General features: G+C 42.2%; 2 protein-coding genes across 5 annotated transcripts in view; both read left to right on the forward strand.

The window, feature by feature from the left end:
* Positions 1 to 1377: 1377 nt before the first annotated feature.
* LOC6054113 (sorting nexin-13) lies at positions 1378 to 23771 on the forward strand. 4 transcript variants are annotated; one of them, XM_038260012.1, is made up of 8 exons: positions 1378 to 1679; positions 1749 to 1855; positions 6988 to 7506; positions 13967 to 15232; positions 15295 to 15410; positions 21431 to 22510; positions 22567 to 22922; positions 22980 to 23771. In XM_038260012.1, exons 1-8 carry the CDS (start codon positions 1567 to 1569, stop codon positions 23347 to 23349), a joined length of 3927 nt encoding a protein of 1308 aa, XP_038115940.1. In that variant the 5' UTR covers positions 1378 to 1566; the 3' UTR covers positions 23350 to 23771. The 4 variants fall into 4 exon arrangements, with proteins under 4 accessions (XP_038115940.1, XP_038115941.1, XP_038115942.1 ...); XM_038260013.1 differs by having other exon boundaries at positions 7039 to 7506; XM_038260014.1 differs by having other exon boundaries at positions 1379 to 1679; positions 7312 to 7506.
* LOC6048064 overlaps positions 1862 to 25291 on the forward strand; it is a 381930-nt gene continuing 358500 nt past the window's right edge. The window contains exon 1 of the mRNA XM_038260020.1: positions 1862 to 4603. Coding sequence (XP_038115948.1) covers positions 4212 to 4544 — 333 coding nt within the window. The 5' untranslated portion in view covers positions 1862 to 4211 and the 3' untranslated portion in view covers positions 4545 to 4603. The remainder of the gene's footprint in view (positions 4604 to 25291) is intronic.

A 25291-nucleotide genomic window follows, 5' to 3' on the forward strand; every position in this document is an offset into this window, starting at 1 on the left:
GATATTCAACAAAAATTTTGTTGAATCAAACCTCGTACATGCTGATCGTACAAAATATTTTTCTGCGTGAAGAAGTTCGTCATTTTTGGGTTAAATTATATTTTTTTTTACTGGGCCTAGAAGGCCTTATACCACTGACGAACTGACGTGCCAACAGGAACAAATTTGTCGATAATTTTTGACCGCACACTGTTTTTTTTTCTTTGTACTATTGTCTTCTTCGGCGATTGTCAGAATTCGAGTTTGACGTTTTGGGTCTCGTGGCGCAGGGGTAGCGGCTTCGGCTGCCGATCCCGATGATGCTATGAGACGCGGGTTCGATTCCCGCCTTATCCACTGAGCTTCTATCGGATGGTGAAGTAAAACGTCGGTCCCGGTTTCTCCTGTCTCGTCAGAGGCGCTGGAGCAGAAATCCCACGTTAGAGGAAGGCCATGCCCCGGGGGGCGTAGTGCCAATAGTTTCGTTTCGTTTCGTTTTGTCAAATCATCTGCTTCCTTGCTGTGAAGAATTCTGGAACAACATGTGAAGATGGCGGATAAGCGTTGAAATGGAAATGTCCAAAACAAGCCTGATTTAGAAGTTTAACGCAATTTTTTGCCTCATTTCTTATTAAATAATGCAAGATTTGCAAAACATTCACTGTTAAGTTCAGAATTCGCAAAAGCTGTTAGGTTCCAATATTTTCCCCCATTTTCATTTGTTGTTCCAGAAAGCTTCTCAGCAACTGAAGATAGGAAAGTGCGGACAAGTTTGAATTCTTGGTGGCACGTCAGTTCGTCAGTGCTTATACCCCTGACTTAAGGCGGTTTCAAAAACACCCAGAAAGCACAAAAAGAAAAACTCCGAATTTCTTGCTTGGTGCCTACCAAGGGAATGATGGAAAGAACGGAATCACAAATCGGTATAAATAATTTCAAGATTGTTCAGGTGTAAACCGAAAACGCGATCAAAACTTAAATTGGAAGAATAAGACTTTTAGCTGCTTATTTCGGTGTACAGGATGCCGCACGGTTTAATCATTTTCTGGCGTACATTCAATTTGGACTGCATTTGGACCAGTCATTGAATAGGAAAAATAAAATTCTTTTTCAAATTTTATTTTTTGGTTTGTATGCACCTATGTCGAAGACCAAGATTGTTTACTTTTTGCTCTTTGGTCTGACAGTCTTGGTCTAACAGATTTGGTCTGACAGCTTTATCATGGATTTTGGCCTGGTCAAGGCGAGGGATAGGACACAGCACCTTCCTGGTGCCTACTCGCCTCAAAGCCCTTTTTCATGCTGGTGGTCCCAATTTCCCGCCCTTCACTGTAATCAGCTGATCGCCAGCGCCGTATCTTTTGCCAGTGGGGTTGTCCGTTTGACAGTCGCGCCCCTTGACAGCTGTTCTGTTCCCATCAAAACAAACTTCGAGCTGTCGTCACGAGAAAAAAAGGAGTGTTTGGTCGGGGGAAAAACTAGAAAATTGTGCATTTAATCGAGGAAAACTCCCTTCCACGGGGCTTAACTATGGTGCAAAGTGCAGTTTAACCGCTTCCGGAGTGGATTACGGTGTTTGCGCGCAAGATGGAATTCAAATACGCCAGCTGGATCGTGCTGAGTGTGGGTGTTTCCATCAACATTTTCGGGTTGTTTTGGTTCCTCGCCCTTGTTATCGGTTTGGTGGCCTTTCTGGTTGGGTGAGTCAGGGGTTTCCGTGGTTCGGGGACAGTTCCGGAACCAGGGTTGAGCTTTCGTTTCGTTTTTAGGCTGCTCACGATCCTTTATCTGCAACATGGCGATCTGGACAAGTTTCTCGACAGTGGACTGCTGGAGAATCCCCTTGACGAACCGAAAACCCTCGGGTTAAGCATTGGTGAGTGGTCTCACCCCTTCCGGAAGGGCGTTCCCCCTGGTTTTGTTTTACTGCTTGTTGCTTTTGCATGCATTTCCATTCGATTTTCATTTCGCAATTTCATTTTCCTTTGCCTCTTCCCCTCGGTTCTTCTCCCCTCGTTTTAGCAAGGGTGGAGTTGCAGCGTCGCATTCCAAGAAAAGTGAAAATTTGTTGTGTTTTGCTGGCGTTTGCTTTAGTGTTTGTGCGGGGTTTTTAATGTGTGTGCGAACTGTGTTGTTGTTTGGGTTTTCTATACCGGGGGTGACAGACTCGATACCTGAGCGAATGGAAACAGGAGATTGTAAACAAATGAGTACGGCTAGGAATTGGGGATAACTTTTATCGTGTTGGGTGAAATGACTTTGCTCGTGATTGGTTGGTGATCAGTTAACGACAGATTGTGCCGGTTGAGAATCAAGGAACAATTCTTCAATCGGCCTACGACTCATCGATTTCACTACCTCCCGAAACATGGCCATACGTAGTACCTTCATCCAGCACAGCCTCTTCTACAAGTACACCTGGAGATCACCAAACGACACGTAGACATAAATCGACCATGTTCTCATTGATGGTCGGCACTTCTCGGACATAATCGACGTCAGAATCTTCCGTGGCGCGGACATCGACTCAGACTACCGGGTTGTGGCTGCGCCAACGCCGTTCGAGGTCAACAAGATCCGGTACCGTCACCCATAACGGTATAATCTGGTGCGACTCAACGATCACGGGATCGTTAACCAGTACGCGCGGAAACTCGAAGCTGCGTTGCCTGATGCAGGTGAGCCATACGTAGACCGTATTTGACGAAAAGACTGATTCGACGAGGAATGTCAGGCGAATGTGGCTGCTGCACTACACCCGTGGGAACAAGGAATCGTACAAACAGTTCAAAGACAGCAAACCCATTTCTTCCGGGATTAGAAGTGCCACTTGGAAGAGTTGAAGTTCCAGGACATGGAACAGCTGTATCGCTCCAATGAAACGCGTAAGTTTTACAAGAACCTTAGTCAATCTTAGACCGGTTTCGCGAGCCAAAATGTGCCGGGATGAGGACGGAGGAATCGTGACGGACAAGCGCGGAGTGGTCGAAAGGTGGAAGCAGTACTTTGGCGAGCACCTGAATTGCCCAGAAGTTGATTACCAGAACTCACGATTTGGGAAGTTAAGGATGCCATCAAAAAGCTGACGAACAACAAAACGGCTGGTAAGGGTGGTATCGGAGCCGAACTCGTCAAGACGGATCCGGATAAGTTGGCGATCTGTCTGCATCGGTTGATAGTCAAGATCTGGGACACAGAACAGGAAAAAAGGCAAGGGGGTTGACACATCAAATATTTTCATTCGAATCATTCTGCTCATTCCAGAATTATTCTGGAATGATGCTGGCATAAACATGATTATTTTGTTTCTAATTAATTTTGTTTTTGCGTGTCAGCGATCAGCAGCTGTCATTTTATTGAAGGAAAAGTAAACATGTTTTGAAAATCAAACATTTTCTCGTCATTCCAGAATCAATTCAGAATGATCGGCTGGCAACCTAAGAATCGAGGTTCCATCATTCCGTTGATTCCAGAATGAAATCGGAATAATATCTTTGAGCTACATCAGCGATGCCCGACTGGCATTGGTCGAAGTGTTTCTGGAGAAGCCGGTTGGTGCAACATTATGGTGCTGCATCAGAACCGGGCCGATCGGGGGCCGAAGAACTACCTGCCGGGTTTCCTGGACCTGGTCATCTGGGGTAACGAGCACAGAAGATAACCCGGCGTCAGTCAGCCCGGCTCGACGGTGGCTACTTCCCTGGAGGAGGGCGAGTCCTTCGACAAGCGCTGTGGCATTTTGAGCATTCACAAAAGTCGGTTCCGGATGAACCCGATCAAGCTGCAGACGGTTCGTCTGTTTGTGTTTGAGACGGTCAATTTGGTGTAGATCGCGGGCGAGTTGCAAGCTGGACGAGGGAGAAGTTCAACAGAAGGTGCAAAACTTTGCGACGGAGATGGTCGAAGAGATGATTGAGTGGGCGAAGGGAAAGTTGACCGGGAACCAGAAGCAGCCAAAGTTGCCGTTGATTCGGCCGAGGATTGAAGTTACCGAGGTGGAGCAGCAGTTTAATGCGATCCCGTTCAGACAGGGCTACAGTGGCAGGATTGCGAACCCTCAAGACATGGTCACGTTCAAGTGGAAGGACGAGTTGAAACCGCTGGACAACGATGCGCTGAACGCAGCTTACTAGAATCAACGATGAGCGACGGAAAAGCGCGCGGAAGAGGTCGTTCATCAGTTCAAGAAGGTCAATCCGGACAAGCAGCTGTAGGTGCTATCGGCGAAGAGTATGACTGAGCTGACCCGCAGGATGGTCGACTACGAGGACGACGACGCGGCGGAATTTATTATCATGTTCTACGAACGGCAAGCGATGGCTCACCTGGACGCGGTCGCCGACGCCATCAACGAGGACAACATCGACGAGGTGCTGACTGAGTTTTACAAGAAGGAAAAGGACACCTACAACGACATGCTCAAAATGTTGGACTCTCGCATTCAAAAGCGACGACGACGAGTTTTGCTTGAAAACAAAATCCCGCAACAACTCCACGTCAAACTCCAAGGCGGCGCCACCAACGCCGACGACGACCCGAGGAGGTCGGGGAAGTCGCGGAGGTAGGGGATCGTGAGCGGCGGTCAAATCTAGCACTACGGGTCGGGGTAGAGGGAGTCGCGGAGGTCGTAGGGCGTCGACCAGCAAGATTGACTCGTTCTCGGTTAGTGCAGCGTCGCCGGCGAAGACAAGCTTCCCTGCGAGCGGCCGGAACATTGCCAAAATGGTTTACATCTCGGACGAGGATGACGATTACACACCCTCCCTGTCAGGCTGAAATATATTACATTCCTTTTATTTTGGACCCAGCTTTCTTATTTCTTATCTTTTCCCTTCTGGATTCGTATTCCTAGATGCAGGCGTACTTCTGGCCCGACTTGCCGACCTGTCGTGCAGCGCATCATCATCCCGTACCAGCACGAAAACCTTGTCCGACGTGTTTGGACGCTGTAAATAAAGATTGATTTGTTCGTAGGTCGTAATTTAAGTCATTTATAAAAAGTAACTTACTGGGTGGTCTTCTGCTTGGTTTAGTTCACATTTGCAGCAGACGGAGGGCCTCCTTAACGTCATCCTTGTCGACCTCGTCGGCCTGACGGAGCCGGGCAAGGGCGGTCGAGAGGCGCAAAATTCCCAGCAAGTTCACAGTGCACTGCAGTGCGATGTACCAGCGGCTTTCTTTAGCTGTGGACGAGGGTGATGCGTTTGGCCAGACGAAGATCGTTGTTGCGGCCGAGAAGGTCGAAAAGGAAAGCAGAGCGGCTGGCAGTTGGATGTTCTGTCGGAAGCCGGATTGGCATCGGCAAGGATCGACACTCCATGACCTAGTGTATGGCAATTCAATCGGTATTGGCCGTCTTGTCAAACTCGTCGATCCAGAAAACGCCCTGATCAGCCAGAACCAGCACACTTCCTTGACCTGATGAAAAGTTGGGGGACTATTAGGTTATCGTTATAAATCAACGCACAAATTACCTCCTTTCGAGCATCATCGCGCCGGTCAACGGATCCTTTGTGACGGCAGCAGCCAAATCTTCTCCAGAAGAACCAAGGCTCGTTATGTACTGACTACGAACCAACCGATCGATGTAGCCCAATATCTGCGACTTGGCCACACCGAGATCTCCCATCAGGCAGATGTTGAAGTTGCCACGAATTTACAAGCCGTTCGGACTGCGATCGACTCCACCTCCAGCAACAATAGCAGCGCCTCTTTCATGTACAAATGGCCGTAAATCTCCGGCAATTCGCGTGTAAAAGTACCTTGGCCAATTTGACCAACACGACCGGAATCAGTTTGTTGCTTGTCTCGCCTTCCGCGGAGTTGTCCAGACAGACGATCCGTTGCGCTTCCAGGATAGTATTCTCTCAGTTCCGAAACCTTGGCCTGAAACCACTTTGATGAATCGGCAAAAAGATTCCGCTAATAACGTCGTGATCTCGGGTCGATCACCGTGACACATAACGGTCACCGAGCGCGGAATGTGTCACATGGGAACCTGTGCTTGAAGTAAACCTTGTAAAGATTGACAGCTCGGCCGGAATCGTGTTACGCGTATCATCTCTTCCTTGCCGGTGACACTGCCATCCTGACCTGGGTCATTTCCACCGAGCTTCCCCACCGGAGACAGTGGACGCATCTCCCAGGTTACCGTTTCGATGTCCCGGAGTACGGCCACCGCAGGTCGAGGGGGTTCTCGCCGGATTGGTTCACCACGAGACAGCCACGGCAATCTACTGGTGGAGACGATAGTCGAAATGAAGGTGGCCGCGATGGTGGCTTGATTGCTGGTTAAAACTCCTACACCCAGCTCGTCACTGGCTTGTTTATCAAACGTCCTCTTCCATCAGTAAATTCGACGAGGTCCACTTCCGGGTGCCTCGTTAAGATGGTTTGGATATATCCGCAGAGTCTTTTGCTTGCCGCAGACAGAACGAACACGTGTATAAAAACATTGGATGAAAACATTTTGTTTTGTTTTGATGTGTTGACGTTTACACGCTAATCTGAAAAAACTTATATAATAGAGCAAAACATTCTCATCATTCCAATTATTCTGGAATTAAACTGGAATGATTCCTGAATGATCGAGTGTCAACCCCCTTGAAAAAAGGTGTTATACGCTCGATCTACAAGAAGGGAAAAAAGTTGTAATTACGTAACCTGCAAAATACTGTCTCAGATCATTTTCTGTCGTCTGACGGAGCACATTAAAGATTTTGTAGACGACGACCCCGTAAATATGTTTTTTTATTTTTTTTTATTCAGCCTGTTACTGTTGTATGCTAAGCATTTGACTTCTAAAATTTCTTTATTAAGTTGAAGGTATTTTTGCTGCTTACTGGTATTGAGTCTCGTTTGAGTTTTTAATTTTCTATTAAAATTGACTAAATTTAAAGAAATCTTTTCCAAATATCCCCACTCTCTCTGTATCGCTCCATCCAAACTCTCTATCTCACTCTCTATTTATCCCCGCAAACCCTTTTCGAACGCGCGCACCCCATCCAGTGTGCGAACAGAAGCCCAGTAGTATGCTACTAATCTCCCCCAACATAAAAGTCCAAACCGAGTCCACGCAAAAGTCCAAGAGCCACGGGTCGTCGGGGTCCTCGTCCGACCATGGCCGCCGGCGCAACCTGCTGGACGCCGGCATGGACTTGCTGTTCAAGAACCGCCGATCGGGCGAATCCAGCTCAAGCTCGGGCCCGCTGGACGCCGGAACCGGATCGTCCGGAAGTGGTTCCGGTGGTGGTGGTGGTGGTGGTTCGATAACCGATCATCTCATGCACAAGGGCCACTTGCACTTCCACCAAAGGGATCATACCATTTTAGATAGCATGCCAACGACGGCTTCGAAGCAACCTTCTCCGACGGGGGGAGCAGCGGCCGGAGAGGAACGCAGCGGATCGAGCCGCTGGGGACCGTTTCACAACATTAAGATTCACACCGACAAGGGCAAATCGATTCAGTTGCAGCAGCAGAGCAAGGACCAGGTGGCGCAGGAGAGGCAGAACCGGAAGAAAGAGGGTAAGTTTAGCAATGTTTGGGGTTGGGATTGGGATGTAAATAGAGGTCATTTTTCATAAAACATACGTCACAATCACAATCAATCGTTGCTTTTGCTGCATTATATGTTTGTGTATAGTTTTTAGTTGTTATTTGTTCTTACTTCGGGATACAGCTTCAATTTATTTGTTTCGTAAATTTTTAGTTACGTATAAAGAGTTTTTACCATGTTTTAAAATAATGCCTAAGTAATATGATTAAACTTAGCAACAGTGTGACGATTTGCCCTTCTAAACAGTAAAAGTTTCTGAGTACATAATTCTCTAGAACTTCGCAACAACAAAAGCTTCTGAGTAAATCTCTAGAGGTTTTTTTATTTTATTTTTTTTAAGAATTGGATGATTTGAATAGAACCGTTGTCTCTCTATGTCAAATAAAGCCATTTTGCATAATTGGTTTTTCCATACAAGTCTCCATACAATTCTGAGGGCTAGTCATACAAAATGTGGATTTTGGACAATCTGTGATTTTAGAAGGGATTTTCTGAATAATTTATAGGCAGACTTTTTCTATTTTTTTTAAACTTCTTTTTACGACCCAAAAATGAAAATTTTCAAAAGTAACCTATAATTTTCGTATGGTCATATATTTATTTATTCAAAATTCTGGCTTGAAAGGGTTAAGGAACTGAATGAGCATTCAAAGAGTTACTCTTGATTCTAAATTTCGTAGTATCAACCAGCAACCAGTGATTCGATTAACAATGTCAGGAAAAAATTGTAGGAAATTTTCTTAACCTTTCGAAAATATGTATTGCATTCCTTTATAAAGAAGGTATTCTTTAATTGAAAAAAAAAAACTGGCAAATTTTCGAAAATATTCACTTTGAAATGCCTATAACTTGAAAACGGTGCAATTTATCAACAAATATATAAAATCAGTTTTAATTCCAAATTTAGTTTTGCTTCTACAAATGATTTTGAAAATTTGTTCTACAATATTTTTAATTATTTTCAAAAAACCACAATTTTAAAACAAATATCTCCTTAACTCTAGCGCAAAAGATGTCTTATTTAGTACCATAAAACTGATCTAGCTCATATCACCGAGTGTCATTAACCCGAATCCCATTTCCCCGATTATCATTTCCCCTCACTGGCCACATCCCCGAATACCACTTCCCCTAATCAGGCACATCCCCGAATGTCATTTCCCCGATTATCATTTCCCCTCACTGGCCACATCCCCGAATACCACTTCCCCTAATCAGGCACATCCCCGAATGTCATTTCCCCGAACATCATTTCCCCTAATTGGCTATATCCCCGAATGCCAGTTCCTCGAATTGACACATACGCTAATTGTTGTTTACCCGAATTGGGTACTAAAGCCCTATCTCAATTTTTATGTACAACGGTAAAAAACACGATTAAAAACAATTTCTGATCACTTTTTTTTATTTTAATGCAAAAAACAAATTGACAAGACAACATTTTTTCGATGGATCAACTATGGTCCCCTTGGAACGAGCTGTCCAGTAGGAACTTTTTTGTCAAGAATTCAATTGAGGTTTTGCAGCGCGCCTGTGTTTCAAATGTAGGTGGCGCCAAAATGAGGTTACTTGCCAAAAATCGTATTCCTTTCTGCTGGATTGAAGAACAAAATCGCTTATTTCCAACAATTTGGTGTATAACTTTCCAATATTTGTTTGATTTTTCTATGAGAAAACTGGAAATTTAGAAAAAGATAGTAATTTGGACTATTTGGCAAGAAAGTCTGTCAAAAATTAATGAAAATTATTGAATATACGTTAACACAACTGTTATCATTTATATAACTGTTTATTTCTTTGATATTTGCGGGGAAACTCATTTTTTCGTGTTCCAAAACATGTTTTTTAAAGAAAAAGTTCACAAATTTTTGCGCGCCCAAAAAATGATGTTCATTATTTTAAAGCAAAAACATTTTCTCGTCATTTGCAACCAGTTTCATTAAGATTGATTCAGGGAATCATGAGAAATAAGCGATTTTGTTCTTCAATCCAGCAGAAAGGAATACGATTTTTGGCAAGTAACCCCATTTTGGCGCCACCTACATTTGAAACACAGTCGCGCTGCAAAACCTCAATTAATTTTTCCAAATTGATTTAAAAATCATTTTAAACGCTTTATGGTCGTACGAAGGGTCATTGTACTCAGAAAATAAGCTTTATCACTATAAACAATAATAGAGGAGAGTGGGGAGACTTGATCCCCGGGGACACTTGATCCCAAGCCTGTAACTCATCAGCATGTGGGTAAAACAATTAGCTTTGTTCTAGAAAGTTGTCCGAAATTAACTAAAACTCATTGTAGAAAACAAAGAAAAAAATTAAAAAATGTTTAGATTGAGTTACACACATTTTTCTAAAACGAGCTGCAAAAAACTTAAAAGAGATCGATCTTATTTTTTTTTTGATATGCATAGAAAACACTTAAAAATTATTCAAAAAAATATTTTTTTTATATGAATTGTTTGATAAACTTATGAACTCCAAAACTCTTACGCATTTCATGTTAAATTTATCGTCATACTATTTTTACAATCAATTGTTTAAAAAAGTGCGTTTAGGGAGACTTGATCCCTGCATTTTTACAGTCACTGGAATCAGCTTCAAGATTAATTAATTGGGCTGGGTTTTCATACATAGTTTCCTTTAGTATAGTTGTACATAACTTACTGCAGTTTGAACCTTTTTTCAAAAGTTTTGTAAACAAAAATTTCCTGCTTTTGTAAACATGCTTAATTTTGGTCTAACAAATAATATTTTAGGTTTTTAAATATTTTACATACTAAACTTGTTATATTTTGAACACAAACGTACAGGTTTTATATGAAATTGCTGTAACTTATAGAAAATTAAAAATTTGGATGAATAAGAAACATTTTGCTAAAGATTTCTTCAAAATGTTGAAAGGGGGATCAAGTTACCCCTAACATTTTTAAAATGCCGGTTTAAAATATTTTTATAAAACGCTTGGCATGATTCGAAGAGTTCATCTGATGGAATACCCTTATTAGCCAAACATAGATGAATGTTCAAGCTTTCAATTCATGCCAAAAGTTTATAGTTTTGTGAGAAATTGACAGAGTTATGTGCGATACAAAAAAGGGGATCAAGTCTCCCCACTCTCCCCTATCAATTTACGGGCTTTATCGGTAGTTTTCGGTGAAATTAAACTCACAAATTAGAAGAAAGAAATGAAACTGATAGGTGGATAGATGACTAGTGTCTTAGAAGAAGATTGAAAAGGACGGAAACTAATTCAGCGAAAGGGCCATATGAGAAAGCGTACGAGTGTGATCAGGTCTTTTAACCTTCTAATTTGGCTGTGTACAAGTACTGAGTCGTAACCTCAGTAAGTGTACACAGACAAATCATCCCTGTGTGTCATCCAAATGACTCCAGGACGGTCAATGTTCTTCTAAGACACTAGTCATCTATCCACCTATCAGTTTCATTTCTTTCTTCTAATTTGTGAGTTTAATTTCACCGAAAACTACCGATAAAGCCCGTAAATTAAACAATGCAAGGTGATTGAAACAATTTGGGTAAATTAACAATCAGTCCCAATACTGAGCAAACAATAATATCAGCAATCTAAGCTTCATTTTAGGACCCAATTGTAATTTTCCCGATTTTTCATACCTCTTAATCATCATTATCGCTAAAGCCGTTTGCCATGACTTTTTTCAGATTTTTTCGAATTTTGTAAAATACTGAATAATTCTGACAAATACATCACAAAATAGTTCCAAACCCTCTGTCACTTTAGTTAGTCAACTGTCAAAAAATTGTAAGACATGCCATTAGAAGGGTAATTTAATGTACTTTTCGAGTCTGCAACAACCCAAAGATTAATTTTTGGATTTAGATTTTTCATTGTTAAATTTCATGTTTTAGTAACATTGCAGGGTTATTTTTATAGTGTACACTCAACCCCCGGTGGTTGGTCACTTTTTCGGTTGACACTTTTTTAGTTTGTACGCTGAAATCCCGATGGTTTGACATCAACTATTGTCAAACGAACGGGATCACTTTTTAGTTTGACATCTCTCTTACACGGAGTTCACACACACTACCAAACGTTTGTTTTGATAGTGTTCGTGAGCGCCGTGTAAAAGGTGACAGTTCGTCACTTTTTAGTTTGACTTTGACCAACCAACGGGGTACAAATTAAAAAAGTGTCAAACGAAAAAGTGACCAATAGCGTGGCTCACGGATGTATGAAAAAGACAAAAGTGTTCAATTTCGAACGCCTCGACCGGAATTTTGTAGCAATATGGCCCCAAAACATAACCTGAAATTTTGAGCGTATTTGGTTAAGGTTTAGTACTTCCACTATTGACCTGAAGTTAGTATGGAACTTCTAAATATTTACTATGGGATATTTTCACTTTTAACCTCTTCATAGAGAAAGTTTCCCAAAACCCAATCAAAATTTCCTATTCTCAGGTTTCTTATAGTTTTTGATCCGGGGAACAACTTTGTAGAACATCGCAAAGCGCTAGTAATTGATCCCGAAAAGATACAGGATATTTTTTGGAGTACGGAAACAAAATTCAACGTTCTCTAAAAATTTGTCTGTATCTTTCCGGGATTACGGAAACAAAATTCAACGTTCTCTAAAAATTTGTCTGTATCTTTCCGGAATTAATTCCTAGCGCTTTGTGATGTTCTACAAAGTTGTTCCCCGGATCAAAACCTATGAGAAACCTCTATTCTGAAAAAAATCATACGGCATTGGAAAACTTTCTCGAAAAAGAGTTAAAAAGTTGAAAATAAATAAATTAAATTTATTGAAATTTCTTTATAACTTCAGATTAAGAGTGGAACAACTAAACATTAACAAAATGCGCTCAAAATTTCAGGCTAGCTTCTGCGGTTATAATGCTACAAAATTTCGGTCGAGGCGTTCGAAATTGAACACTTTTGTCTTTTTCAAATATCCGTGAGCCACGCTAGACCAACCACCGGGGGTTAAGGTTTCCCCGTTGGTTGGTCAAAGTCAAACTAAAAAACGACGAACTGTCACTTTTTACACGGCGCTCACGCACACTATCAAAACAAACGTCTGGTAGTGTGTGTGCACTCCGTGTAAAAGGGGTGTCAAACTAAAAAATGACCCCGTTCGTTTGACAACAGTTGATGTCAAACTATCGGGGTTTGAGTGTAACCATGTTCTTTCCCAGTCAACTCAATAGGAATTCTGAAACGGAATCCAATTCGAATCGTTTACGTATTCCGTTTTAAACGCAACAACCGGTACGTATACGGAATCGGTTGTTGCGTTTGAAACGGAATACCTAAACGATTCGAATTGCATTCCGTTTCAGAATTCTGATTGAGTTAACTGGGTTATTGCGCAATTTAATGGTAAATCCGCAACTGGTAGCGAACAGCAAAACAAAGAGAAACGCAAAAAGTGACTATTACAAATTTGTTTTCGCATAATTGCCGTTCAAGAGCCAAACGACATGCGACACCTAGTGTTGAGTATCAGAACAGAACAAAGAATGTCGATTGAAATTTCCGCCCTTTGAGGTTATGTATGCGAATTCTGTTTTGTTAAATTCCAGCGTTCAAAACAACTTTTGAGCAAAAATTCGAGCTGAAACTTTGTTAACTTCATAATTACACCGATGCTCTATCATTTAAACAATATTATTTTTTTCAAAATTTTTTTTTCAAAGAAAAAATTTTTGTGTTAATTTATAGAGGGCAAAAAGTTTACACTCGTACTACTTGAATTTTTTTCTCAAAAGTTGTTCTAAGAGTTGTAAATTCAATTTTAAGTTTGCATTCCTATGTAACCGAACAGCGAAAATTTGAATCGTCATTCTTCGATGCTTTGCGCCATCTGTCGGAATTATGGAGCTTTTATTCGCGAATCAAAATGATACTGATTGCGCATACATTCACTCAAATTTAACTTTTTTTTGTTCAAAATTGTACTTTGGATTTTTAATGCTCGGATAATCAATTCTGGATTGTTATTTAAAATTTGGTTGATTGCAACAAAAATTACATATTACATAACACTGACCCACAAAATTTTGACAAAATGACGGCGGAGACTCAACCTCGAGGGGAAGCATGAAGTTTGGGGTCCCCAAAAACACGTGAACCATAGTTTTTTTAATAGTGCCGAATAATGTTTCTCTAAAATTTGTATGGAGAATTAGGGTGGTTCGTCGATCTTGCATGCAACTAAAAATTGCATGCAATTTGTAGGAGAACCGAAGCGCACTAATTCTCCATACTTCGGAGAAAAACCATTCGGCCCAGTCTAAAGTTTTTTGAAAAAGTCAAAGTGCACGTGTTTCTGGGGACCCCAAACTTCATGCTTCCCCTCGAGTTGAGCCTGCGCAGAAATTTTGTTGGTCGGGCTAATTATGAATTAACATAACGACTAACAACCCTATTCCTCCCCCTCACCAGGTTCCGTCCAGCTTGGCGAAGAGGTGACCGCATCGACAACGAACTCCTCCGCCTCGTCCCACTCTCCACTAGCCTCGTTCAAGTCGTACATCACCCATCCGGAGATCCTGCTGCACCACCACCGCGACTCTCCTCCCGGATCCCCCCGCAAAAAGAAGATCCTCAGCGGCAACAAGGCGGTAGACAAGCTGATCCACACGCTGGTCGATTACATAATCCGGGACTTTATCGACTCGTGGTACACGGTCGTGTCGGATAGTCGCGAGTTTAGCGACGCAAATATACGTAACAGTATTGAGGGCTTGGTTTTGAACGTTTGTCAGCGGCTAAAGTCGGCGGAGTTGTTGCCGCTGATGACGACCAAGCTGATTGACGATTTGGCACGGCACACGAGGTTTTACCGGTTGGCCAGCCAGGACGTGAGTAGCAATGTGAAGCCACCGAGTGCGAACGATCAGAAGCGGTTGAAGATCCACGAGAAGTTGTCGCCACAGAAGAAGAACCACCGCGGAATGGGCGATGGCCATCGGCGAAACAAGAGTGAAACGGATTTGACGTGGCACTTGGGGAATGCGGCGCTGCAGAAGAATGTGGCGAATTCTAAGTTTTACGGTGTTCAAGCGGATGAGCAATCGCTGGTGGATCCGGAGGTGATGTTGTTGAACTCGTTCTTTGGGTTTTGCGACGAGTACAAGAAGGAGTGCATGGACGAGGAAGCGATGCTGGAGTACTTCCATCGGATCGCCGAAACCGTGCTGTACTTTACCCTTCCAGAGGAGGACTTCAACTGCCAGACGTTGCGGGCTCTTCTGTGCAACATCCTCGCGAATACCGTGCTCCGACCGATGGTGGCCACCCTCGCCGATCCGGACTTTATCAACCTCCAAATCGCCAAACACGCCGCCAAAGAGGTCCCAGCCGGTGAGTTCCTGCTCAAGATGATCCGCCAGTCGAACGACCTGTCCGAGCTGAGGGCCTGTCGGCAGCTCATCACCAAAGAAATGGACGCCAAGCACAAGGACTCGAGCTACAGTGCCGAGCTGGCCAGCCTCAAGTACACGCAGAAGCTGATCGATCTGCGGATTAGTCACCTCCAGAACAACAAGAGCGACCTTGGCAAAAGTGAGAAGGAAAAGCCCTGCTCGAGCCTGCCCCGGCTTAGTTTGGACGACATTCTGCGCAAGGAGCTGGCCGTGTCGTACTATCTGGACTATTTGAGCGTGCTAAACCTGCAAAAGTATGTGATATTTTACTTGACGGCGCAGGGTGAGTTGAGGGCCATTGACCTCTCTGAAGAGAATATTTTTAAAGGGTGATTCCGTTTTCAGAGTGGAAAATAACCACCAGCCAAAGCTTTTCGGAAGTGCAAATCAACAAGTCGAAACCTAGCCGGGAGGAGGTGATGCGGTTGATACGGGAAAAGGCGAACAATTTGTACCAGGAGGTGAGCATTCAATTCCACATTCCACTCTCCTAACTCCATCCAATTTGCTGATTTTCACTATTTAAACAACTTATTTTGTAAAACTGTTGATAGAAACTTGCTTGCTTACTTCCTATTGAGCTATTGATCAATCGATTTCAGTTGAAAACGATTTTTATGACCTGTAATTGAACGTCAAAGTGGAATTTTCAGTAAATATTAACTGAACACGAACATCAGAATTTGCTGTGTAGCAATCCGATTTGTACACGACAGGACAAAGCACCCTCCTGGAAATTTCAGTTGCTTTGACTACCCGTTAACTGAAATTTCAGTAAATTATCCGTCAAAGTGAAAAATGTCAGTTTATTGAGAATTCAGTAAAATCTTAATTACTGAATCGTCTTTTGAAATTTCAGTAGACGAAAATTCAGTAAAACTTTTTAAATCACTAACATATATGATAGTGATTTAAACCTCCTTTTCCATAAACCAATCGCACAGTCGCAAAATACAGTTGTGAGACAGGTGAAAATCCGAAACGAGACAAATGTACACACTTATTTTTCATTACTTAATGAATTCAGTTAAATTTACTGAAATCTGCACTACTGAAATTTTCAGTAAATGAAAACTTGCTAAAATTTCAGCAAACTTTGACAGCTCCATAACAATTTTAACTGATGTTCGGCGAAAAACTATCTGAAATTTTCAACAGTACAGTTTTAAGTAAATATTAACTGAAAACTAACCTCAGAATTTGCTGTGTAAAGACATTATCATTTGAAGTTACTTGGGTGCCGAACGACAGATTCAAATGCATATATTTTTTTCTGATTTATCGAAAGTTTTTGAACCATTCGATTTGAAGTTTATTCTACAATTTGCTATTTACAATCTGGACAGTGGACACCCTGTCTGATTTTTTATGTAGCATTTATATGGAATTTACATATAAACTGTAACGGGAATAACAGGCACAGTGTCCAGGCTGTCAAACTTCCAAAATTTGCAAATTGCAAAACTATTCAATTTTTGATAAGCGCTTCCCTAACTCGGATGTGGACTTCTAGTACCTAGCCAGCACAAGTTTTGAAGGATATCTAGCACGCTAGCATAACTGATGAAAGGCAATTATCCCGGAATCTGCTAAATCTGTTAATCTTCAAACGGATTCGGGACTTCTGGCTTCATTTGCTTGTTTTTGAAGTATTTTGACAGATTTTTTCTGTAGCTTCCTAGAGACTAACCTAGAGACTTTTCAATCTTAATGTTTAAGCTGCATAATTGGTTTCTTGAACTCATACCGCAAGTCTTCTTGATCAAGACTAGATCGTCGACTGAAAGCTGATTTGTCGTCTTTACGGTGAAAGTTGACCCGTCAGCACTGTGCTCTCTCAAACGAGTGCAATGAACTCTTTTTCCTTCCAATGCTCTAACTCACTTGCCTTTAAATCAGCGTACAGCTAAAAGATTAACTACCAAATTTAGGCAAGTTTAGGGGTTCTGGGAAATACACCGTGTGTTACTATTTTATGGCATTTCCCAAACACAGATTTCAACCCCGATGTATCTTTATTAAGGATTTATTTTCTATCTTGTTTAGTTTGTTGGTTAAATGTAGAATTGAACATCTTTTCCTAATCGTCAGGCACATTCTAACCCAGGTATCTCAGAACTATAGTTGGCTATAGCCATGCTCGTTTTCAATCATGGACATCCACCTGACATCTAAAGATAATGTAGCCAAAAGTGTTTTTTACAAGTTCGACATCACAAATAAATTTTGAAAAGTAGTAACTCTTTTGTGATTTTTCTTCAGTCTTTTCACGGCTGCCGCAGCTGTCAAACGCTCTCCAATCGTGTGCACATTTGTTGACTCTTTCAAGGGTCAAGGGATTCTGCTTCCGGACCTCCAAGCAATTCCACGGTTGTTGCTTCTATTCCTGCGGTTGCTTCAGCTTCCAACGTCGCTTGCTACGTTCCTACGTGCGCCCTTATCGGCTGGTCGATGTCAAACGAAGCGAAATGTGTCTCTCATTTCTTAAGTCAGTGGGGGTGACTAAGGGTCGAAAAACGATACATCTCTCATAATTTCTTAATAACAAAAGCAATTAAAATTACATCGAAAATCTTTCAACGCAGAATTGTTCTTAGATAGTTTACTAACATTTTCTCAAAGTACGGTGGAATTTGATGAACTCTACCTTAAAGGAAAATCATTTTAAAATTGACCCAATCTCACTCCATAGAGGGGTTGACATTGGATCAAATGAAACTAAAATTGACAAATTGATCGAATTCTTTTTCTTGCTTGAGGGAATCGTATTGACCTGCTACAATGTTTGAAGTAGAGATTTTCAAACATTTGGGTACTTTGGGAGCAATTCCAACAAAAATATATTTAAAAATAGTTGGTTTTCTGAGAGGTATTTTTTGGTCAAAAACGTACCTCAACTTTAGACAGTTGCCAAAATGATATGATTTGTTTTAAGAACGAGATTTATTCAGCTAAGTCATCTTAAGATGTCCCCTACACAACCCTTCTAACAGAATTTAGTTTCATTGAGAAGAACCTGAGAAATGGTAAAATCCGTTAAAAAATCTATTTGGCACGCACGGTGCTCAAAATACCGTTATTATGAAAAAAAATATACTATCCGAGATTTAGGGGTCTATCGATTCCTTACACCATAGCGCACCTCTGTGCAAAAAAATGAAAACATTCGCTGATGTAGTTTTCGAGATATAGCCCATTTTAGATGTTACATCCGATTTTCAATAAGAAAACCAAAACAATCTTTTCAATTTTAGCATTTCAAAGAATATGCAATTCGAGATAATGATGTTTTTTGCTTCAAATGACTGTCAAGTATCTCTGGGCCAAGTTTCAGAAGGTTTGCTGATGTAGTTCTCAAGATACAGCCATTTTAAAATGTGATTTCCGACTTTTTCTAAGAAAATCTAGAAAACCGGTACAATTTCAGCATTTTAAAGAATATTCAATTCGAATTAATGATGAATTTCGCTTCATAAGACTGCCAAGTATCTCTGGGCCAAGTTTCAGAAGGTTTGCTGGTGTAGTTCTCGAGATACAGTCATTTTAAAATGTGATTTCTGACTTTTTCTGAGAAAATCTATAAAATCAATACAATTTCAGTATTTTAAAGAATATGCAATTCGAGATAATGATGAATTTCGCTTCGTAATGTGCTAAAATTTTAAAGTTTTTATAGATTTTCTTAGAAAAAGTCGGAAATAACATTTTAAAATGGCTGTATCTCGAGAACTACATCAGCAAACCTTCTGAAACTTGGCCCAGAGATACTTGACAGTCATTTGAAGCAAAAAACATCATTATCTCGAATTGCATATTCTTTGAAATGCTAAAATTGAAAAGATTGTTTTGGTTTTCTTATTGAAAATCGGATGTAACATCTTAAAAGGGCTGAACCTCGAAAACTATATCAGCGAATGTTTTCATTTTTTGCACAGAGGTGCGCTATGGTTTGAGGAATCGATAGACCCCAAAATCTCGGATTGTGTGTGTGTGTGTGGTCCAACCCAATACCCGCTAACCGGTAGCGATATTATGGGAAAGTATAGTTTGTATCAGACTTTTTTTTATATGCCGAATGCTGATACAACTTATCTCAGTCCCGGGTATTAGGTGGTGATAGCCCTCGCGCTGCTTCCAACGACCCGTTTCAGAATGACAGAGCTCCTTGCGGTCCAATTCCGAGGTCGCTGGGCATTGTTCGGCCCCGCTAAACATGGAAGCAAGCATCTGAAGGAAACTCGATCTAGGGGAAATATACCCATTTTAATCACACTAAGCCGTTCGACCAATTCTCATCACTTTTGCCGTTTCTGCTATTAAATCAATATTTTCAGATGTTTCAACAATGGAGAGTTGCTTGCTCACTTTTATTTGAGCTATTTATTACTTTGGAACAGTCAAAAACACTTTTTATAAGCTGTAATTCATGATCAAAGTGCTGATAGGCCGATAATAGAAATAGGCTGAGAAAGGGTATAGTTCCCCTATATTCAGACTTCCAATCCCGTCAGGCAAATCAGAGATCAGCGCGTATTTAATATTAGAAGATAACATGTTTCAACACTACGGATCAATTACCTTCTGATGGCCGACTGCTTAGCGTCCCAGACCACCAATTCTGAGGTGTGAGTTCGAATCTCACCTGATTCGTTTTCGTTTTTGTTCATATTCAAAGTTCAAATTCCTGATTCCAAATTTCAAAGGTACAGGCCAGGATTTGATCCCTGAACCTTCTGCTTATGAGGCAGAAGCCGTAACAATTAAGCCACGGAGCCGGTTATAGACCCCAAAATCTCGGATTGCATTTTTTTTCATAATAACGATATTTTGAGCACCGTGACACAATATCGCCCCCCAGACCCAATGTCACCCCCACTGACGGTACCTAGAATGCTTAAAATTGGCCACAGAATAAGGGCTTCCCTAACACGGATGTAGAGTTAAAGTACCTGGAACGTTTGAAAGATATAAGGATATCTAGCGCTTTGACTTATCTATAATCTAACTGAAATCGGCATATAAAGTCGCGAATTTTTGAAAATCTTGCCATTGCGTTAACGAAATCGCGTTAAACGCCAAAAACTACCAACTGCTTGGATCGTCTCTGACTACCAACTTCGGTGTTTTTAAACAGTCCATGAGCAATAACGATGACTTCGAAGAGCATCAAATCAGCGTTCCGCAAAGGTTTCTTCTATGTTTTCAAAACGTTCTGCCAGATTTTCTAGCAGGCACTATGCTCTCTCAAATGAGCTGCAACGATGGAGTTCCTTGTGCCCGGGCTTATCTCCTTGTCCGATCGGTAGAACTTTTTCGTGTATTGTGTCACTATAAACTGTGTACTCTCGTGTCTTATTGTTTTGCCCTTCTCGGTGAAACAGCTGATTCATACTAAACTACAGAAAAGCTGAACGTGTATTAAAACAACAACAATCACAATCAGTTAAGTACGTCAAAGCAACCGTTGACTTTTTGGTTGCCTAGCATTGTATTTGTATGATGATCGGAAGATATCATTTCATCTCGCCACATCCTATAACAAATCCTCCAAATTCAAAATTGAAGTTGACGTGGTTTATGCACGACCCCTCAACAACCAAATTTAGGAAAATTTAAGTCAAGCAATACATAAACATGACATTTTTGCTGTTGTCTGACAAATACCGTTATTTTTTAGGTTGTCTAGAACATACATTGTGAGTTGATATTTCATGACATTTATGCGTTTCCCAAACACAGACTTCAACTCTTTGTATCGAGGATTGATTTTCTTACATAAATAGCTTACCAGTTTAGGGACAAGATGAACGTTTATTCCTATTCGTCAGGCAAACAACGAAATTTTACCAAGTTCGACATCTCAAATAAATTTTGAAAACAAGTAACTCTTTTGTGATTTTTCGTGAGTCTTCAAAAGGACCGAATGTTTTTTTTCTTGCTGTCAAACTTTTTGACAAGCGCGCATTTTCACGGCTGCGGCAGCTGTCAAACGCTCACCAATCGTGCACATTTGTTGACTCTTTCAAGGGGTCAAGGGATTCTGCTTCCGACCTCGCTATCCAAGCAATTCCACGTCAATACTTTCAACGTCACCTTCTATGTTCGCCCTTTTCGGCTGGTCGATGTCAAATGAAGCAAAATGTGTCACTCTCGTTTCTTAAGTGTACAAACAAATACGAAAATCGCAAATTGGCTTCATTCATTCATCATCATCGGAGCTGACGTATCGAAGGATGCTTTATTTGTAAGTTGTAAGCTTCTGCCTCGGACAAAAGACAAGGCTAAAACCGTGGCTGATGACATGGTCACTTTTGATTTTCAAGGACAAAGGGACAACTGTGAAATCAAAATCATTCAAAATGTTCATAAATGTTATTTTTGGTTATACCAAAATGCAATAATTTATCATTAAAGTAAGTGATTGAGAAACGCCTGTCAGGAATTTCCGTGTACATTTATCTGACTTCTATTCCTTTCGCAGTATCTAACCCCCAAATCGCCAAACTACCTGAACATAGACCAGGGCCTAATCGAGGCGCTCGCGATCCGCCTCCGGGACACGATCGTCCAGCCGGAGAACACGTGGTTCGACTCGATCTGCAAGTACGTGTACGAGAAGCAAAAGAACGAGGAGGTCTTCCTGAACAACTTCTACCAAAGCTCGGCCTACAAGCAGCTGCTGCGCGAGCTCGACTTTAGCAACGCCCAGGACCACGAGCTGCCCTCGCTGGAACATCTGGGGGTGGGCGCTTCCGGCGGTCTCCTGCTGGTGGACAACCTCAGCGATACCAACTCGGGCGATTTGCGCTTCGACGAGACGGATGATGATGGGGATGGTGGGCCGCCGAGTGGGTTCTTCCAGAGCGACATCAAGGAGGAGCACGACGTGAGGGTGGGGGCGAAGGCGGCGACGACGACTCTGCTTCCGGCGGCGGTGGCCAACGTGAAGCACGCCCGGTCGCACAGCGACTGCACCGGCATGTTCACCACCATCAACGACATCAACATCGAACAGCTCAAGTCGTCGGACTGCTCGAGTAACGACTCCGGGAATGAGTTGGCTACGAATTCCGTGGCCGTACCGACAAGCTTGGACGGCAATGGGAGCAGTAGCTTGCCGCAACCACCGATCGAGATACATATCGATCACCACAAGGCGGACGACTCGCTGGTGTTTCGGCAGAAACTCTCCGCCAAGATCATCAACACGGCGATCCATTGCGAGGGTCAGTACGCGGTGTATGCGATCCAGGTGTGCGTCATCGAGGACAACCAGCACAAGAGCTGGCACATCTACCGACGGTACTCCAAGTTTCTCGAGCTGAAGAAGATGCTGGTGAAGCGGTTCCCTACGCTGGGGAAGGTCCCGTTTCCGGCGAAGAAGGCCTTCCAGAACACGCAACGGGCCGTGCTGGAGCACCGGATGGAGGTGCTGAACCTGTTTCTGCAGGAGATTTGTGCCAAAGCGGAGACGAACGACGACATGCGGGCGATCGTGCGGAACTTCCTGGAGCCGGACACGGACGATCGGCGGATGCACGGCGGAGCGGTGGTGAAGACGGTAAGTTTGAGGGGTTTTAACTTGGTTATGAATTGTACAATCTTGCCTCCTTCCAGATCGAAAGCTTCAAATCGGGCATGAGCAAGATCCGCAACATGCCGGACTCGCTGGTCGGCGGCATCTCGCGCATCTTCCTCGGCAAGGGCCCCCTCAAGGAGCGCACCTTCTACGACATCCAGGATATCCCGACGCTGGAGCTGAAGCAGTCCGAGTATCCGGCGCTGGCATCCGCACTCAACCTGCTGGACGAGGTGTTCGACCTGCAGAACAAGTCCCAGTGGTTGAGGCGTGGGCTGATCAACCGGTTGCTCGGAGCGCCCTGGGTAAGCCACGCAACGAACAAGAAGATCGTCCAACTGGCCGGTTCGCTGCTCGCGATGGACAAGGTCGAAGCGGTCCTGTCGGCGGTGCTGTAAGTAGCTCCTTCAAACTCCCCTTCAAAAAAATACCAACAAACATCCCCTTCCAGCAATAACGTCTGGCCCGACGGCGATCGCTTCAACCCGAACCCACCGCTCCGCGAGGACAGCACCAAGCTGCGTACCAAACTAGCGGCCAAAATCGCCCTCTTTTCTCTGCTGTCGGACGACCTGAAGCACGTGGTCGGTTCGGTGACGTGCAACACGGGCCTGCTGAACTTTTTCCAAATGTTGCAAAACAAGAAGCTAAACACGCGCCTCCTCCTCATCCTGCTCGATCACGTGCTGCGGGTGGCCTTTCACACCGACAACATGACCAAGCATGCCGGAGCGGCCTGCGGTGACGGGGACACGATACGAATCGGAACGCCGTCCGGATCGGCTGCTGGGTCGAGGAAATCTTCCAAGCATTACTACTGAGAAGAGAACATTCCGCCATAATGAAGAAGAACAAAATCGTAGGTTAAATTCAGCATTACAAATTCAAAGAACAAATTATAAAATTAGGAGATATTGATACAACAGTGTTGTACCATTGTAGCGAATTATTGCATTACAAAAAGAGAGACGTAAACGGAACGGTATTCATCTTTGGTTTTATCTGCACCTATCCGCAAACACTACACGGCTTGTGAGTTGTTTATGTTCTTAACCTTTTACAAAATGTTGCATTTTTAAGGCAATTGGCTATACACGATTTATTTTTACAAAAAGAAGGTACTTTTATTTTGTTCGTAGATGTTTTACTTTTTCCCCCTGTTGAAGAGATATTTACGTTGAGCTTACTTATTATTCGAGTAAAACTACAAGACTTGTCGAAATAGAGACTAATTCAATTGTAACACTTTTAAGTTTATTTGTATGTAAGAGATATCACACTTTTCCCTTTAAACAATGTAACAGCATTAGTTTAGGGCAGATTTGGGTTAGGGATCAATTTAAATTAGTTTAAACTTGAAAATGTTTGAAACCAGGTAAGCTGCCCAACTTTTTTTTAGTTCTAATCTATATTCAATCTAAATTACAGGTAAAAGCTCAATGTTAGATCCTAATCAAATATTTTTGTTCGTTCAAGACTCAAGCAAGAATCCGGAGGCCGACAGAACAGAATTACAAGCGGAAGAGGCGATCTTTTCAGCTGGAATATCCTATATATGACTAAGCATCTGGAAAATATATTATGGTGACACATGGAATGAGTCGAAAAGGCTCATGAAAATTCGCAGCACATCTATCCATTACTGAATACAGGTCATGTTAGGACATTGAATAGCACTGAAACGTTTTGATCAACGCTGTTTCTCCAAGGTGGAAGCTGTATTTTTGAATCACACTTGTCACAACATAACACACTACCAATGAATTCAAAATGTACGAATACTGTAGCACGAAAATGCCACAAAAAAAGAAGACACGATGAAATATCGCGATCTTTAACCATTACTTGCCTAATACATCAAATCTTATCGTCAGAATTGGCATTACTGACCTTTGAAGTCGGCAATTGAAATGCCTGTAATCATAAACGTGTGCAACATAATTCGCCGTTTCTCGTTATGGCATGGGCCGTTTGGCCGAAGGCCATTTTGCTAATAAGCCGTTTCGAAGTATACAATACTGCATACATTCATTTTTTTTCCTCAAGATTCCACTTCGATTTTATTTAAAATATGTTTCCACAATTGGGCCAATACAAATATCATTAAAGGAGAATGGGCGAATTTGGTCCAAGGATGTACACGAACGGGACCAACTTTTTTCGAAAGATCTCGCCGAGACATGAAAAAAAGTCTTCTGGACCAACTCTCTAAACCCCGGGGTTCAAAAGTTACATGCTGTTGAAGTTTGAGCATTTTGAGTAAAAATATACAAAAAATCGGATTTTTGCTATTTCTAAAATCATTTATAAAATCTCTGTTTCATTATGGATTTCGATTTTCTTGACTACATTCGACGCGTATCAGCAAAAACTATGAATTCTGATTTATCTTAGCATGATTGAAACATGATTTCACTTGTTTTTATCCGTTTGAACCGTTTGTGCAAGAGGCATCCCATAGAAACAAGTCGAAACTTCAAGGTTTTGAAAACGGATCCGATCCAAACTGCTTCAGTGAGTATGAAAGGCTTCAGTGCAATGTTGTAACAACTTATTGGGATGGTCTGAGTCATCCGAGAACTCCTTGGAATTAAGACCGTTGAGTCTACCGCCGTAACAAGCAAGATGTCGGCGGTTTTTGACCACTGATCATACCCGCATAGCTTCAGTGAGTGTGGTAGACTCTTTTGCTAATTGTTACTAGTTGTTAGATTGAATTGTTCCAGGGAAAACAATATTTTAAACGATTCCAAATTATTTAGA

The sequence above is a fragment of the Culex quinquefasciatus genome, chromosome 3, assembly GCF_015732765.1.
Source record: "Culex quinquefasciatus strain JHB chromosome 3, VPISU_Cqui_1.0_pri_paternal, whole genome shotgun sequence".
Lineage (NCBI taxonomy): Eukaryota > Metazoa > Arthropoda > Insecta > Diptera > Culicidae > Culex > Culex quinquefasciatus.

What these genes read in the sequence shown, in the direction of transcription:
- LOC6054113 (XM_038260012.1), top strand. Translation starts at nt 1,567, where the DNA reads ATGGAATTCAAATACGCCAGCTGGATCGTGCTGAGTGTGGGTGTTTCC. An exon ending in TTGGTGGCCTTTCTGGTTGG is followed by an intron (nt 1,680 to 1,748) that starts GTGAGTCAGGGG and finishes TTTCGTTTTTAG; the next exon opens with GCTGCTCACGATCCTTTATC. An exon ending in GCGGTCCTGTCGGCGGTGCT is followed by an intron (nt 22,923 to 22,979) that starts GTAAGTAGCTCC and finishes ATCCCCTTCCAG; the next exon opens with CAATAACGTCTGGCCCGACG.